Here is a 17516-nt window from a genome sequence, read left to right as displayed (position 1 = left end):
AGAGAAGACTAGCTGGTTAACAAATGCAGGCCCAAGCCTTACACTCCCAACCCTTAGGATTCAGCGAAGGAAGATGATAGGAATGAGGTTGACTGGCCTGGCAACAAATTCCACAAATGAGATCTTAAAAAGGCTGAGAATCCTCACGGTATCGTATTCTAAAAGGATAGGTAAGAGACCCCTGAGACTGTGGGAAGAGTAAGGTACACAAAAATGGCAACCAGCCCAATTCTAATGATGATCTTTTTTTACAGTAGGGTGCATATGTAAGGGCTTTTACAAGACGAACATTACTAATTTTTATATGCTCCAACATAGAAGCTTTCATAGACAAGAGTTAGAACTGAAATATACAAAGGGGCTTTACCAAGGCAATGCAGCTTCCACATTGAAGAACATGATTCTTAGAATCTCCTGATCTACCTAGTCTAGCGATGCAGCTACAGTTGTTGAGCGAGGCGCAGAAACCTTAGCCACACCTTAAGAATATTCAGCTGATTAAGTACAGAACTGATTAGGTGATCTTGTGGAACTTCCTCACAAGGCTGGGTAACAGCCACAAAGAGGACCTTTTCCAGGTGACAAGTTTCCACAAAGACCTCCAGACATACTCCATTGCCTAAAGGGTACCTGCAACAGGATCCCAACATGTTCTGGCTTTTGACAATCCAGGGGACCACAGAGCTATCCAACCATGATTTCTTTTTGCCATGCAAGAATTGAGGAACACCCAGGTGCAAAAATGCCGGGTTGCACAAACCTCCTGGATGCTCCATGCATCCCAGCTCCCTTACCAACAGCCATATGGACCCCCTGACAGACCTGTAGAACAGCGGAAGCCATGGTGCTGATGACCCTTCTATGAAAGCGTGATTTGCCTTACATCTTGTAAGTGTTCTTAATCTTATGTAATAAATACTCATGTATTAATAATTGTTTTGGTCCATCTGACACCACCAGGTTGCACCTCAGTCTGTTCAGGAAGCTCAGTGATGCCCTGCTCCAGATCTAGGAGGAAATACCCCAGGACACCATCCGTCGTCTGAAAAAGAGCATGCGCTAAAGTTGTCAGGCATGCTTACAAGCACAAGGGGGCCATACAAACTACTGCGTACCATTTTGAGTTGCTGCAATGAAATTTCAGCAAAATGGACTAGCCTGCTGCATCGTTTTTTCACTTCGATTTTTGGGGTGTCTTTGAATTCGATAATTTTCATATCCATTAAATGATGTGGCATCCTTTTGTTCCTAACATTACTCAGTCCATATCAGTATAGATATCCAGTTTGATATTTTTCCCCATTGAGAGCTAATGTGTTTTCAAAGTGTTCCTTAAATTTTTTTTGTTTGCAGTGTATATAGAGACCAGCTCAGGTGTCAATGTAGCAGGGAATCTTGATTGAAGTCACCAAATATAAAAATGCCACAAAACAGGGAAGGTTAGCAAAAAAATAAAATTTTATTTTAGCAGAGCTGACGAAAAGGCATCCAACCTCCTAGGATACTCCAAAAACCAAGGTATGCAGGGTAAAGGAGTTTTGAGGGTTGACTTAACATTTATAATTTATATAGTGTTCTAACCTCCTGTAGCCGGCTGTATGATCAGACTGTTTACTTATTCCTGTGTCCCTCCATGGATGAGAAAGAAAAGGGTGTTGAGGCACCTGAAGGTGTTTATTTCTTTCTGCCAATAACATTCCTATTACCTGATTCAAGGTAATCCTTATACTCCCTTAATATCCAAATTTTTCTCAAGGTATGAAATATTACATGAGCTGGGAATTTACAGAATTTCTTCCAGTCTTCTGTCGTCATCTGTACAAACCTTTGCAACATATTTTATTTTGAATACTTCAGAAAATATCTACTTCCTGTAGCCCAAGTATTTAAGTTATTCTTTAGAATGGATATCCTATGTTTCGATACTATATATTACTCTCAACCTTTTTAATTTCAGATGTTTCAGAAAAATGTGATAATGTTGGATTATCTTGCCTTGTCCTGCTCCAAAGCCTAAATCATAATGATATAGCTCAGTATGTCAGTGTCAAGAAAATGATCGGTTCCAGTAAGCTGGTTTCATCCCTACACTTACGGTGCCTTCCTTTCAAAAACAAATTAACTGATAAAGAACATGGATGAAATGGCATTTTTTTCAGCTGGTGAAGCATGCAGCAATATGACAAACCCATAACACAGGAAATTGAGATAGGATCGTTTTGTTCATAGTGATTAGCTAAAATGCTAGAACTGAGCACCCTTTAATTATGTTTTCTGTTTTATAATAGAATATTTTATATTCCTGGGTTACTCTGCTCTAAGAATTCTGTATGAAAAATATACTGATAAACCATTGTGCTATAAAAAAAGAAAAACGCAATAAGCAAAATATATACATTTTGTTGCCACTTGACTTTTCATCAGCTGACTTTTAGTATTCATTGCCTGTACTGCCAGATAGTTATAAATGACACAAATTAGGGAAGTTCTGTTTTTAATAATACATCAATAATTACATTTTGTTGAATATAAGGAGTATAATTACTGGAATATGACCTGGTATTAGCCCCTTGCAGTTCATGTAAAACAGCTTAGACTAGGAGAGGGAGAGGCAGGGGCAGCACATGGAGTCAATCCGCTGTGCTGCAGTGTTTATGTGCTAGCAAGGGATATACTAATAGGTGGAAAGTCCTAAAGAAGCTTATGCGTCTGCTGCTTTGCCTTCCTCTGTCCAGTAGCAAAGAGGTTGGGCTCAAAGCATGAGCTGTAGTCCCCTAGGGGAGAAGCATGGAGCAGTGTCCTTACAGAACTGGATCTGACATGAAAGGGATACGGCGGATGCTACAGTTAGGCTACGTTCACATGTGGGCATAGCGGATCGCGGGCAGAATCTGTGATTCTGCCCGCGATACGGAAATCATTGCAAATCGCGGGAATGCCTGTGCATTACAAAAACAGAAACAAAGGAGGTGACTTCCGCCTGCCGAATCGCGGTAACATCGCGCAAACAAAATCGCGGGTCGCATGACGCCCAAAAAAGGTACAAGAGCTTCTTTAGGGCGTCATGCGCCCCGCGATTTTGTTTGCGCGATGTTACCGCGATTCGGCAGGCGGAAGTCACCTCCTTTGTTTCTGTTTTTGTAATTGTAGGTGGTAAGTGCTTTCTGTAGGCAATAAATGTGAGTTTTTAAGATGACTTTTATATCCTAATGCCTATCTACTCATTATTTGCACTTGTTTCTTTTCAGGAGGTGGATGGAATAACCTTTCAGTATTGGGCCCTATTTGATGGACATGCAGGTGCTGGAGCAGCTGTTGTAGCGTCAAAGCTTCTGCATCACCACATCACAGATCAGCTACAGGACATTGTAGAAATCCTGAAGAACTCAGCAGTTTTACCTCCTACATGTCTAGGGGAGGATCCAGAAACGACGTCCACTAATAGCAGGACTCTGACTAGAGCTGCCTCATTACGTGGGGCAACCGGTGCACCAGGCTCCCCAAGCACACCTCCAACACGCTTCTTCACAGAGAAAAAAGTTCCACATGAGAGTCTGATCATCGGAGCACTTGAAAATGCCTTTAAGGAAATGGTAAGGACTTTAAAAGCTATGTAATACATGTTTCCACTCATAGATCCTTATAATCATAATACAGATACATACAGTGCATTGCAAAAGTATTCGCCCCCCTTGAACTTTTTGACCTTTTGCCAGATTTCAGGTTTCAAACATAAAGATATAAAACTGTAATTTTTTGTGAAAAATCAACAACAAGTGGGACACAATCGTGAAGTGGAACGGAATTTATTGGATATTTCAAACTTTTTTAACAAATAAAAAACTGAAAAATTGGGCGTGCAAAATTATTCAGCCCCCTTAAGTTAATACTTTGTAGCGCCACCTTTTGCTGCGATTACAGCTGTAAGTCGCTTGGGGTATGTCTCTATCAGTTTTGCACATCAAGCGTTTGTGAACAGCAGTTTTCAGTTCTTTCCACAGATTCTCGATTGGATTCAGGTCTGGACTTTGACTTGGCCATTCTAACACCTGGATATGTTTATTTGTGAGCCATTCCATTGTAGATTTTGCTTTATGTTTTGGATCATTGTCTTGTTGGAAGACAAATCTCCGTCCCAGTCTCAGGTCTTTTGCAGACTCCATCAGGTTGAATAGTCAATTGAAAAGCAAGATGGGATAAATGAAGGTGTGTGAAAAACAGCCGGTCCCTAGTTTGAAATACTTACCCACCAGTCTGCTAACAAACCAAAATAAACCTGTCTAACAATATAAGTTAAAAGCAGGAGTTTAGTTAACACATATTTGCAAATGCATGCGGAAGCTGCAAGGCCAACGACAAGGCATCCTGCGTTACTTGCAGAACCTAACACTAAATAACACTACTCAACCTGAGTGTCCAAGTGTTTTCACAAAGGGAAGTACATGCTTGCTAATAGATGGATGGGAAACAGATGGGATTGGAGACCGCCCAATCCTCCCCCACCTGCTCCAATCCATGACTGGCAATGAAAAACGCATGGCTGTATAAAAAACCATGGGGTGCAAACTAAATGTGATCAGCTGGGAGACACACACCCCCATCCCTTTAGTAAAGATGTTATAGGCAAATGGGGACTTTGAGTGAGACACCCGCCTGTAAAGCAAGCGTCTCCATCCCTAGTAAGATACAAGAAATGGGCAATTTGGGACTTTATGTGAAAACTGGCGAGCACTGCTCAGTGTCTACATCCCTGTGAATAGTCAATTGAAAAGCAAGATGGGATAAATGAAGGTGTGTGAAAAACAGCCGGTCCCTAGTTTGAAATACTTACCCACCAGTCTGCTAACAAACCAAAATAAACCTAACAATATAAGTTAAAAGCAGGAGTTTAGTTAACACATATTTGCAAATGCATGCGGAAGCTGCAAGGCCAACGACAAGGCATCCTGCGTTACTTGCAGAAACTAACACTAAATAACACTACTCAACCTGAGTGTCCAAGTGTCTTCACAAAGGGAAGTACATGCTTGCTAATAGATGGATGGGATCTATTAATAGTTAATTAATAATAGATCAGGTTGAGTAGTGTTATTTAGTGTTAGGTTCTGCAAGTAACGCAGGATGCCTTGTCGTTGGCCTTGCAGCTTCCGCATGCATTTGCAAATATGTGTTAACTAAACTCCTGCTTTTAACTTATATTGTTAGACAGGTTTATTTTGGTTTGTTAGCAGACTGGTGGGTAAGTATTTCAAACTAGGGACCGGCTGTTTTTCACACACCTTCATTTATCCCATCTTGCTTTTCAGTTGACTATTCACAGGGATGGAGACACTGAGCAGTGCTCGCCAGTTCTCACATAAAGTCCCAAATTGCCCATTTCTTGACTCCATCAGGTTTTCTATCAGAATGGTCCTGTATTTGGCTCCATCCATCTTCCCATCAATTTTACCCATCTTCCCTGTCCCTGCTGAAGAAAAGCAGGCCCAAACCATGATGCTGCCACCACCATGTTTGACAGTGGGGATGGTGTGTTCAGGGTGATGAGCTGTGTTGCTTTTACGCCAAACATAACGTTTTGCATTGTTGCCAAAAAGTTCGATTTTGGTTTCATATGACCAGAGCACCTTCTTCCACATGTTTGGTGTGTCTCCCAGGTGGCTTGTGGCAAACTTTAAACAACACTTTTTATGGATATCTTTAAGAAATGGCTTGCCACTCTTCCATAAAGGCCAGATTTGTGCAGTATATGACTGATTGTTGTCCTATGGACAGAGTCTCCCACCTCAGCTGTAGATCTCTGCAGTTCATCCAGAGTGATCATGGGCCTCTTGGCTGCATCTCTGATCAGTCTTCTCCTTATATGAGCTGAAAGTTTAGAGGGACGGCCAGGTCTTCGTAGATTTGCAGTGGTCTGATACTCCTTCCATTTCAATATTATCGCTTGCACAGTGCTCCTTGGGATGTTTAAAGCTTGGGAAATCTTTTTGTATCCAAATCCGGCTTTAAACTTCTCCACAACGGTATCTCAGACCTGCCTGGTATGTTCCTTGTTCTTCATGATGCTCTCTGCGCTTTAAACGGACCTCTGAGACTATCACAGTGCAGGTGCATTTATATGGAGACTTGATTACACACAGGTGGATTCTATTTATCATCATTAGTCATTTAGGTCAACATTGGATCATTCAGAGATCCTCACTGAACTTCTGGAGAGAGTTTGCTGCACTGAAAGTAAAGGGGCTGAATAATTTTGCACGCCCAATTTTTCCGTTTTTTATTTGTTAACAAAGTTTGAAATATCCAATAAATTTCGTTCCACTTCATGATTGTGTCCCACTTGTTGTTGATTCTTCACAAAAAATTACAGTTTTATATCTTTATGTTTGAAGCCTGAAATGTGGCAAAAGTTCGAAAAGTTCAAGGGGGCCGAATACTTTCGCAATGCACTGTAGAAAAAGTAAAGTGAGACCATCATTCATTGTTTTTACTGCTCATCACTGATAAAAACTGAAGCCTGTTTCGCTAAACATTAGGAGGATTTTAACCACTTGCACACTGGGCACTTATACCCCCTTTCTAATCAAGCCAATTTTCAGCTTTCTGTGCTCTTACACTTTGAATGACAAATACTCTACACTGTACCCATATGAAATTTTTGTCCTTTTTCTCGCACAAATAGAGCTTTATTTTGGTAGTATTAAAACAGCACTTTTTTTTTTAATTTTTTGCAATATAAATTTAAAAAAAAAAGACAGAAAATGTTGTAAAATGAGTACTGATGTGGTACGGATGAGCACTGTGATGGCACTGATGTGGCTCTGATGGGCACTGTGATGCAGCCCTCACATGCTGCTACACTGTCTCCCTCTTCTTCTCACATATTGTATTGATTGGTGTGAGGACATGACGCCGGTTTGTTGTCAAACTGATCGATCCTTCATTGGACGGAACGATCACATGGAAAGAGCCGCTGTGATTGGCCCTTTTACCCTGATCTGTAAAGCGCTGGGTCCCAAGGACCCAGCCATCATTGACACTCCCAGCGGTGCTCCCGAGAAGCGCAAGCATGGGAGGACATCCATAGGCATCCTCCCAGAACTAGCCGACCATGCTATAGCTGTCATTCAGCTCTAGCCTGTATAACAAGTGGTTTAAAAGCTTCTTCTATATGTGGTTCTTGACTTCGTTTAAATAAAAATTGATTAAACAGAAAGAGAACCCTGGCTAGTAGGTAGGTTTCGCAACTATGCTGCTATACCCATGTGGGACAGCATAGTGTTCTTTTGTAAAGCTGAACTTCTACTTAAAGGAGTTCTAAAGGCAGCTCAGCTGTCTGGGACTCTCCCTCCTGATTGGCTGAGACACAGCAGCAATACCATTGGCTCCCACTGCAGTCAATCAAAGTCATTTAAGCAATCAGGGGAGAGAGGGTGAGGGGGCCAAATGGCAGCTCCATGTCTGAATGGACACACAGAGCTGCACCTCGTCTCGAGTGACCCCATAGCAAGCTGCTTGCTATGGGGGCACTCAACAGGCAGGAGGGGCCAGGAGCAGCGAAAAGGGACACGATAAGAGGAGGATCTGGGCCACTCTGTGCAAAACCACTTCACAGAGGAGATAAGTATAACATGTTTGTTATTTTAAAGAAAAAAAAAAACACGAGACTTTACAATCACTTTAAAGCGGAGTTCCGGGCACAGAATCGTTTTTTTTTTTTCAATCTCCCCCTAACAATCACCCTTACACATCGATAAAGCCACTAATCCTGGTTAGAATGGTGAAATAATGAGTTTGCAAGAATAAAATCTTACTTTATATAATTTCTGATGTGCGGCGCCATCTTTGTTGTGGATTGCCGAGTCCGTTGTGGGGAAATGTCTTCCCTTCTTCCTGATTCCAGTGGGCGTAGGCCTGTGAGTCAAGAAATGAGAACAGTGGTCAGCTGCCCATGTGACTGCAAAGTGCATCATGGGAGGGCCGAGGAAGAGCTCCCAGGACGCATTGCGGCAGGAAGTGACGAGGAGAGCCAAGGCACAGGAGGGAGGAAGTCCTTTGAAAGGTGAGTATACAAACCTCTGTAAACAGGTAAGTGAAAAAAAAAAAACTATGTGAATATCCAATTCTGACTCAGCGGAGAGTAAGGAATACAATGCAGTAATTATTAGAAATTGAATTTTGTGCCCGGAACTCCGCTTTAAAAGCAGTTCTTCAGTCAATCTGCAAAAATTAAAAGTCAGCTGCTACAAGAACTGTAGCTGCTGACTTTCAATAAACAGACACCCACCTGCCCAAGGATCCAGCGCTGTCCTCACCCAGTCTGGTTTCTTCACTAGTGTTTGTTTTGCTTACGTCTTTTAAGGTTACTTTGCGGTATAAGCTAATTAAGCTTAGATATCTTTATTGTATTAATATTTGCTTTTCTAAACAGAAAAGCTGCACATACAACTGCAGGATACACCATGCATAGCCAAAGTGTTCCAGACAAAATATGCCTACAATGTACAAACTATCTATCCTTCCGAATAAATAAGCATGTACAATGTATGGGATAGGCATAGGTATACTAAACAGCTACTTAATTTAAGCTTACTTTTTTGTGTTTGAATCTTCTCACAGTTCCTTTCTTCAGAATCCCACGCAACATCTATTTGCTCAAAACTATTGTAGGGTGCCCACTGTTGCCTCGTAACACTCACAAAAAGGCACAGATTTCCAGAAGAAAGAATAAACCTGTATCTCTCTTCATGCTGTCCTGAGAACATGGACATGCTGTTGTCCAGTCTTCACAGCATGGCACTCTCTAGCAATGTGCCCCAGTCTATGACAACAAAAGCACCTAATGTGACTGAATCTTTCATTCCCAACCACTTGCTTCCACCTCTTAAGCAAAGCTGGTGAAGGAATCCCATCTTTTTCTTCTCTAGGGACCTCCACCTTAAGTAAATCAGTCCACATGTGTCTCATGGAGATCCCAAGCCTTGCCTTCCTTTTATCTGATTCAGCTCGTCCATCTCTATTTGAGCTGATCAGATTCCCTACTTCTTGCTTCTGGGAAGTAACAGTGGCACGTCCTACTTTTGCTTACAGGCTTAAGGTCTGTATCTTATGTTAGGGCATCATTAAACTTTTTTATGAGGGCTACACACCACACATTCAGATCTTTAGCTTTGTCTACAGGGGTTTGAACACACTTCAAAGCCACTGCAGGTTTGGCTTTTAGCACCCTACTTTCGAAATCCTTTGTCTTGTTTGCAGTGTCTTCCAAACACTTGGTCGTCATTGCAAGCTGCTCCTTCAGAAAGTCTATTTTGAACTCTTCCTTTTTCCTCTTTTCACCCTTACAGAACCCGAAACTTTTAAGACTAAAATCTGAGGAAAAATCAGAGACTCCATCACCCCAAGCTCTGTTCAAAGGAGAAGCATATCTAGCAAGCTCCTTTGCAACAGACATCTGCTGACTGTCTTATGCCTAGATAGGCAGGATGCACGCCTTCTCCTCCTGGACACCAGAAACTTCTGCAGCCCTAATCTTAATGAACAGTGTATGCAGCATTTTATTAGCACAGGCAACAGAACACACCACACAAAAACAGATCTGCTTAGGTTGAGCTTTAGTCGAAATCCCGGACGAGCCCCCAGTTGTTTTGCTTTGTGTTAAAGGTTCTTTGTGGCATAAGCCGAGGAAGCTTAAAACTCTATACTGTATTAATGCGCTTTACTGAACAGAAAAGCTGCACATAACTGCAGGATACACAATTCATAGCAAGTAAAGTATAACAAAATATGCCTACAATATACAAACTATCTATCCTTCCTAACAAAATAAGCACATACAATGGATAGGATAGGCATAAGCATACTAATCAACTACTTACCTTTACCTTTATGATGGAATCTTCGCATGGCTTCTTGCTCAGTCCTGCACAAAACATCTGTTTCCCCCGAAGTCTTCCAGCACAACTGCGTCTTCTTTGTGTTCCAGAAGAACTGTTGCTGCTTTCTCCAGAACAAGTCTTTTCTTTGTCTGAGCACATGTGGCCTATTTAAAGTCCTTTTCTTCTCCCCCTCATTTCCTGTTACATTTATGTAAGGCCATGCCTGCCCCATTAAGCAAACATGTTGCACAGGGTCAGCAAGGCTGTAAGGGAAATGGTTGCAAGCAATCATATCTGCTGAATTAAAGGCAGGACAGACATTTACAGCTGCCACAGATATATATATATATATATATATATATACGTATCCATGTCGAACTTGTATTTTATGTATGGGGATGTGAGGTGGTTTAATCCTTTTACTGCCACCATCGTAGAATTTATGTCCTTTAGGGGGTTGGCTTTACAACCCCCCCCCAACCCCGCCCGGCAGCTGCCAGGAGCATGTATAACAAGCTGGCTGTCAAATGGAAGTGTTCTGGCAGCTGTGTGGATCGCGCTCCCCCCTCTATGTTACCAAGGCTTTACTGATGTTACCTTCCTGTTAACGACCCAGAAGACGTGTAAAATGTGTAAAGCCCCCCTCCAAAAAAATGTCTTAAGTCCCCCACATGCACAGACGTAAATGCACGCGTACTTGGCACCTTCACGTAGAAGCATCGATCACGTAGAAGCATGTCAGAGTGAGATCAATAATTCTCTGCCCATTCTTCAGGATTACCTATAAACTGATGACCTGTATGGCCCTTTAAAGTGGCGCCTATGGAAAACATTGGGTACTGAAGTTTTTTAGTCATTTCACAAGTGCACTCAATTTTAAACTTTAAAATGCTGGGTATCTATGTACTCAGCGCAACTTTATCTTTTATATTTTACAAAAGCACTGGGTAATTTATTGCATTTGTGTGCTCTAAAATTAACTTTAGTGTATTTAACTGAAATTTTGCATTTCCTAAACTTGTGTTCTAATGTTGTGTGAAAACTAGAACTACTACTATTTTATTCTCTAGGGCAGGCATCACTAAATGGCGGCCCGCGGTCCAGGTCCGGCCCCAATCACTCTCCCACCTGGACCGCAGCGGTCGCGCCATTTAAGAGCCTGTTCTAAAAAAAAAAAAAAAAAAAAAAGAGCCTGTTCTTTCTTTTCCCAGCCGTTGTACACCATCACTCTTTTCATCTTTGTAGGGCCGACAGTGGGAGGCGGGACAGTTCTGGAGGGAGGGCGGAAGCTGACTGAGGTAAACAAGCCTGTGATTGGTTGCTAAGATAAAGGGCGGTCTAAGCAACCAATCAGCTTGCAGCTTCCGTCCTCCATTCTGAGCTACTGTGCCTCCCGTCTGTGTAAGGTAGGGAAAATGTCATGTGGGAAGGGAGAGAGGCACTGAGTAGTGAGGTCGTAGTAGGAGGAATCAGGAAATGCGGCAGAAAAGTGCAGTGTGTAAATATGTCACTATGCACAGTATAAGAAAAACGAGTGGGGAGCGTTGTAGGAGCAGTAACCACTGTGAAGGAGGAAGTAAGCAGTGATCACTGCTGCTGATTGATGGGAGAACGCTGTCTAAAGCCTACATCTGGTGCCTGCTATGTCTCCTGTGTGTTCTGTGTGTGCTGTGTGTGGTGTGTGCTGTATCTGCTGTGTGTGATGTGTGTGCTGTGTCTGGTGTGTGCTGTTTCTACTGTGTGTGATGTGTCTGGTGTGTGATGTGTGTGCTGTGTCTGGTGTGTGATGTGTGTGATGTGTCTGGTGTGTGATGTGTGTGCTGTGTCTGCTGTGTGTGATGTGTCTGGTGTGTGATGTGTGTGCTGTGTGTGATGTGTGTGCTGTGTCTGCTGTGTGTGATGTGTCTGGTGTGTGATGTGTGTGCTGTGTCTGCTGTGTGTGATGTGTCTGGTGTGTGATGTGTGTGCTGTGTCTGCTGTGTGTGATGTGTCTGGTGTGTGCTGTGTGTGCTGTGTCTGGTGTGTGATGTGTGTGCTGTGTCTGCTGTGTGTGATGTGTCTGGTGTGTGCTGTGTGTGATGTGTCTGGTGTGTGATGTGTGTGCTGTGTCTGGTGTGTGATGTGTGTGATGTGTCTGGTGTGTGATGTGTGTGCTGTGTCTGCTGTGTGTGATGTGTCTGGTGTGTGATGTGTGTGCTGTGTGTGATGTGTGTGCTGTGTCTGCTGTGTGTGATGTGTCTGGTGTGTGATGTGTGTGCTGTGTCTGCTGTGTGTGATGTGTCTGGTGTGTGATGTGTGTGCTGTGTCTGCTGTGTGTGATGTGTCTGGTGTGTGCTGTGTGTGCTGTGTCTGGTGTGTGATGTGTGTGCTGTGTCTGCTGTGTGTGATGTGTCTGGTGTGTGCTGTGTGTGATGTGTCTGGTGTGTGATGTGTGTGCTGTGTCTGGTGTGTGATGTGTGTGCTGTGTCTGCTGTGTGTGATGTGTGTGCTGTGTCTGCTGTGTGTGATGTGTCTGGTGTGTGATGTGTGTGCTGTGTCTGGTGTGTGATGTGTGATGTGTGTGCTGTGTCTGGTGTGTGATGTGTCTGGTGTGTGATGTGTGTGCTGTGTCTGCTGTGTGTGATGTGTCTGGTGTTTGATGTGTGTGCTGTGTGTGCTGTGTGGTTGAAGGCTGCAAGAGGCATTAAAAAGGATCAGAATGCTAATTGTCAGCTTGCTATAGTGCTTTGTTTAATCTTTTCTCAATCTTAAATGCAGTCATTGTTTGCTGCCCCTTATTTTATGTTAAGGGGCACACTGATGGGCACAGCAACATGTGTCCATCAGCATGCCTGTTAACATAAAATGTACCTATCAGAGTGCCCCTTAACATAAAATAAGAGGCATGCTGATGGGCACATATGTTAAGGGGGTATTCTGATGGGACACCTGATGTAAGGGGGCACACTGATGGGAATGCATGATGTAAGGGGGCACTATGATGAGCACACCTGATGTAAAGGAGCACTCTGATTGAGAAACCTGATTTGATGGGGACAAATGACGTAAGGGGGCACTCTGATGATGGCACCTAATGTAAGTGGGCACTCTGATGGGAATACCTGATATAAGGGGGTACCCGCATAGTGGCAACTGTTTTTATGGGGGGACCCAATGTAAGGAATCACTCTGGTAGGGGCACTTGATGTAAGGGGGAACACTATTGGGGACATTTATAGAGTATTACCAGAGTGTGTGTAGAAAACAATAAGAAAAGCGCCAAAAAAGGAAAGTAGAAGCGTACAAATTAATGGCACAGACTTGAGATTCGGACCTCGGCCAGAAGAAAATTTTAGTGACTGGACCTCATTGAATTTTAATTCACTACCCCTGCTCTAGGGTGTCTTTAAAGCCAGTAGATCAGCATGACAACCAGGTATTTAGTATTTTCCCCAGAAAAGATCAGCAATGAAAGGTTTCCCTTAAGTGTGACTTTAGTATTTCTAATACAGAGTGCATTTTTTAAACTGGCCAGCAGGTGGCAATGCTGTTTAAAAGATCAGAAATGATTATCTATTCCATTTAATTTACACTGTACCATAGAAGCTGTGTTTGGGAACCCTCGCGTTGGAGTTTTCATTTCTGTTAAAATGAATAACATTGGTACAGGTTTACTGAGTCAAAACCCTAAAATTGTCCATTACTATTTTGCGAATTTTTAGTTATCTTAAGTTATTTTCAAAAATATATATTTATATTCTATGAAATGTGGTGGTGTGACCATTGTTCCTGAAAGTGTGTGCCTATAGGAACTTAGCTAGGCAAAAAAATAAAACAAAAGAAAAAAAATAAGTGTGTGTATATATTTATATATACACTGCTCAAATACACACTTTAAAAACACATCAGATCTCAACGGGGAAAAATATGGTGGATATCTATACTGATATGGACTGGGTAATGTGTTAGGAATGAAAGGATGCCACATCGTTTGATGGAAATTAAAATGATCAACCTACAGAAGGCAGAATTCAAACATTCCTGAAAATCAAAGTGAAAAATGATGCAGCAGGCTAGTCCATTTTGCTGAAATTTCATTGCAGAAATTCAAAATGGCATGCAGTAGTTTGTATGGCCCCCACGTGCTTGCATGAATGCCTGAGCACGTCGGGGCATGCTTCTAATGAGTCGACAGATCGTGTCCTAGGGTATTTCCTCCCAGATCTGGACCAGGGTATCACTGAGCTCCTGAACAGACTGAGGTGCAACCTGGATGGACCGAAACATAATATCCCTGAAGTGTTCTATTGGATTTAGGTCAGGCGAGCATGGGGACCATTCAATGGTATCAATTCCTTCATCCTCCAGGAACTGGCTGCATGCTCTCACCACATGAGGCCGGGAATTGTCGTGCACCAGCGTAGGGTCCGGCAATGGGTGCAAGGATTTCATCCTGATACCTAATGGCAGTCAGGGATCCATTGCCTAGCCTGTAGAGGTCTGTGTGTCCTTCCATAGAAATGCCTCCCCAGACCATTACTGACCCACCACCAAACCAGTCATGCTGAACAATGTTACAGGCACCATATTGTTCTCTACAGCTTCTCCAAACCCTTTCACGTCTGTCACATGTGCTCAGGGTGAACCTGCACTCATCTGTGAAAAGCACAGGGTGCCTGTGGTGGACCTGCGAATTCTGGTGTTCAATGGCAAATGCTAATCAAGCTCTACAGTGCCGAGCACTGAGCACAGGGCCCACTAGAGGACCTCGGACCCTCAGGCCACCCTCATGAAGTCTGTTTCTGATTGGTCAGATACATTCACACCAGTGGCCTGCTGGAGGTCATTTTGTAGGGCTCTGGCGGTGCTTATTCTGTTCCTCCTTGCACAAAGGAGCAGATACTGGTCCTGCTGATGGGTTAAGGACCTTCTATGGCTCTCTCCAGCTCTGCTAGAGTAACTGCCTGTCTCCTGGAATCTCCTCCATCCATCTCCTCCTGTGCCATCCTGAAGGATTTGGACTGCCTGTGCAACCTCTATAGGGTACAGGTCTCACCTCATGCTACCAGTAGTGACACTGACCCTAGCCAAATGCAAAAGTAGTGAAAAACAGTCAGAAAAGATGAGTGGGAAAAAAAATGTCAGTGGCGTCCATCTAAAACCATTCCTGTTTTGGAGATTGTCTCATTGTTGCCCATCTTGTGCACTTATTGTTACATAGTTACATAGTAGGTGAGGTTGAATAAAGACAATAGTCCATCCAGTTCAACCTGTGTAGGTGTGTGTGGCCGTAATCATCTCTCATACCCCTGAATGTTCTGGTCCTTGAGATGTACGTCCAAGAGTCTTTTGAAAGCCACCATACTTCCCGCAGAAACCACCTCTTGTGGTAGAGAATTCCACAATCTTGTAGCCCTAACAGTAAGGAACCCCCCACGTTGCCTGAGGTTAAAACGCTTCTCCTCTAATCGCATTGTATGCCCTTGAGTCCTCATGCAATCCTTTCGACTGAATAGCTTTTTTTCTATGCTGAGATAACCATTGAGATATTTATAAATTGCTATCATGTCCCCTCTCAGGTGTCTCTTCTCCAGGGAGAATAAATCAAGCGATTGCAGACGCTCTTCATAATTAAGGTCCTCCAATCCCCTAATTAGTTTAGTTGCCCTTCTCTGGACTCTCTCCAGCTCCAACACATCCCTCCTGAGGACTGGCGACCAGAACTGGACAGAATACTCCAGATGTGGTCAGACCAGAGTTTTATAAAGTGGTGTTAATTTTAATAACACCGAAGCAGCTGAAACTGATTAACAACCCCCTCTGTTACTTAACTGACCAGATCAATATCCCAGAAGTTTAATTGACTTGATGCTATACTCTGATTAAAAAGTGTTCCTTAATTTTTTTGGAGCAGCATGTATATAGTATATTAGTTTATAATATATATGTGTATATACACACACATGTGTATATATATATATATATATATATATATATATATATATATATATATATATATATATATATATATATATATATAGTATAGTATCTCACAAAAGTGAGTACACCCCCCATATTTTTGTAAATATTTTATTATATCCTTTCATGTGACAGCACTGTACTCTTTATGAAGAGATTTTGGGTCAATAAGACCCTAGATCCCCCCTCTGCCCTTAAAAAGCAAAGATCAAATGCTTTCCATTTTTAAAAAATGGCACCAGTAGTGCCGGCTGGTTGATCAGGTGTTCCGATGGGACAGGAAAGCCCAAAGAAGGTGGGGGACGTCCCCTACTTCTGCTTGTAAAAGTGATCCAGTGGCTAATTAGCCACTTGAATCGCTTTTGCAAGAAAGCAGACCGTTGTGAAAAACAAAAATTTATTGCCCGGAACTGCATGACCCAGGCGTTGGGCGATAGGAATTGAACATCCCTAATTTTGCTGTATGTTACTAGCGAGGATTTCTGTTGCTATAGCAAATAGGGCAGAAAACAAAAGGCAACCTTGCCTTGTGCCCTGATGAAGATGGAAGGGCGGGGAGATGAGGCAGTTTACCAAAATAATTGTAAACTGCACTATATTGTCAAAAGTAAGGGACACCTGCCTTTACACGCACATGAATTTTAAGTCCGTAGGGTTCAATATTGGGTTGGCGCACCATTTGCACCTATACCAACTTCAACTCTTCTGGGAAGACTGTCCACAAGGATTAGAAGTGTGTCTATGAGAATGTTTGACCATTCTTCCAGAAGCACATTTGTGAAGTCAGGCGCGGATGTTGTATGAGAAGGCCTGGCTCGCAGTCTCTGCTCTAATTCATCCCAAAGGTGTTCCATAGGGTTGAGGTCAGGACTCTGCAGTCTAGTCAAGTTCCTCCACCCCAAACTCGCTCATCCATGTCTTTATGGACTTTGCTTTTTGCACTGGTGCGCAGTCATGTTGGAAAAGAAAGGGGCCATCCCCAAACTGTTCCACAAAGTTGAACAAAATGTCCAAAATGTCTTGGTATTCTGACGCCTTTTGAGTTCCCTTCACCGGAAATAAGGGGCCAAGCAAAACCCCTGAAAAACAACCCCACAGCATAATCCCCCCCCTCCACCAAATGATTTGAAACGGTGCACAAAGCAAGCTCCATTAAGACATACAGTGGATGAGCAAGTTTGAGGTAGAGGAACTTGACTGGCCTGCACAGAGTCCTGACTTCAACCTGATAGAACACCTTTGGGATGAATTAGAGCGGAGACTGTGAGCCAGGCATCCCCATCCAAAATCCGTGCCTGACCTCACAAATGCACTTCTGGAAGAATGACCAAACATTCCCATAAACACACTCCTAAATCTTGTGGACAGCCTTCCCAGAAGAGTTGACGCTGTTATAGCTGCAAAGGGTGGGCCAACTCTATATTGATCCCTATGGACTAAGACTGGGATGCCAATAATGTTCATGTGCATGTAAAGGCAGGTGTCCCAATACTTTTGAAAATATAGTGTATGTTAATCTGTTTGGGACTAGACCAAAACAGTCAGGACAGGCATGTAAAAAGGGCCATTCTATAGACCCAACCGCTATAGCCGTATCTAATAAGTCCAAGGCACATGGATATTCATTGTGGTTGACTTTTCAGGCATGAAGCCCATTTGATCATCATGCATAAGTGAAAGTGT

General features: G+C 42.8%; 1 protein-coding gene across 1 annotated transcript in view; it reads left to right on the top strand.

Annotated features, from left to right (window-relative positions):
- The window catches only part of PPM1H (protein phosphatase, Mg2+/Mn2+ dependent 1H), a 289277-nt gene that overhangs the window by 139102 nt on the left and 132659 nt on the right, over window positions 1-17516 (top strand). Inside the window, exon 3 of the mRNA XM_082256727.1 lies at window positions 3249-3593. Within this exon, the coding sequence (XP_082112853.1) occupies window positions 3249-3593 (345 nt within the window). The remainder of the gene's footprint in view (window positions 1-3248; window positions 3594-17516) is intronic.

Source organism: Pelophylax lessonae (genome assembly GCF_965119305.1).
Source record: "Pelophylax lessonae genome assembly, chromosome: 4".
Taxonomy (NCBI): domain Eukaryota; kingdom Metazoa; phylum Chordata; class Amphibia; order Anura; family Ranidae; genus Pelophylax; species Pelophylax lessonae.
This window is presented reverse-complemented; position numbering and strand designations above follow the sequence as displayed.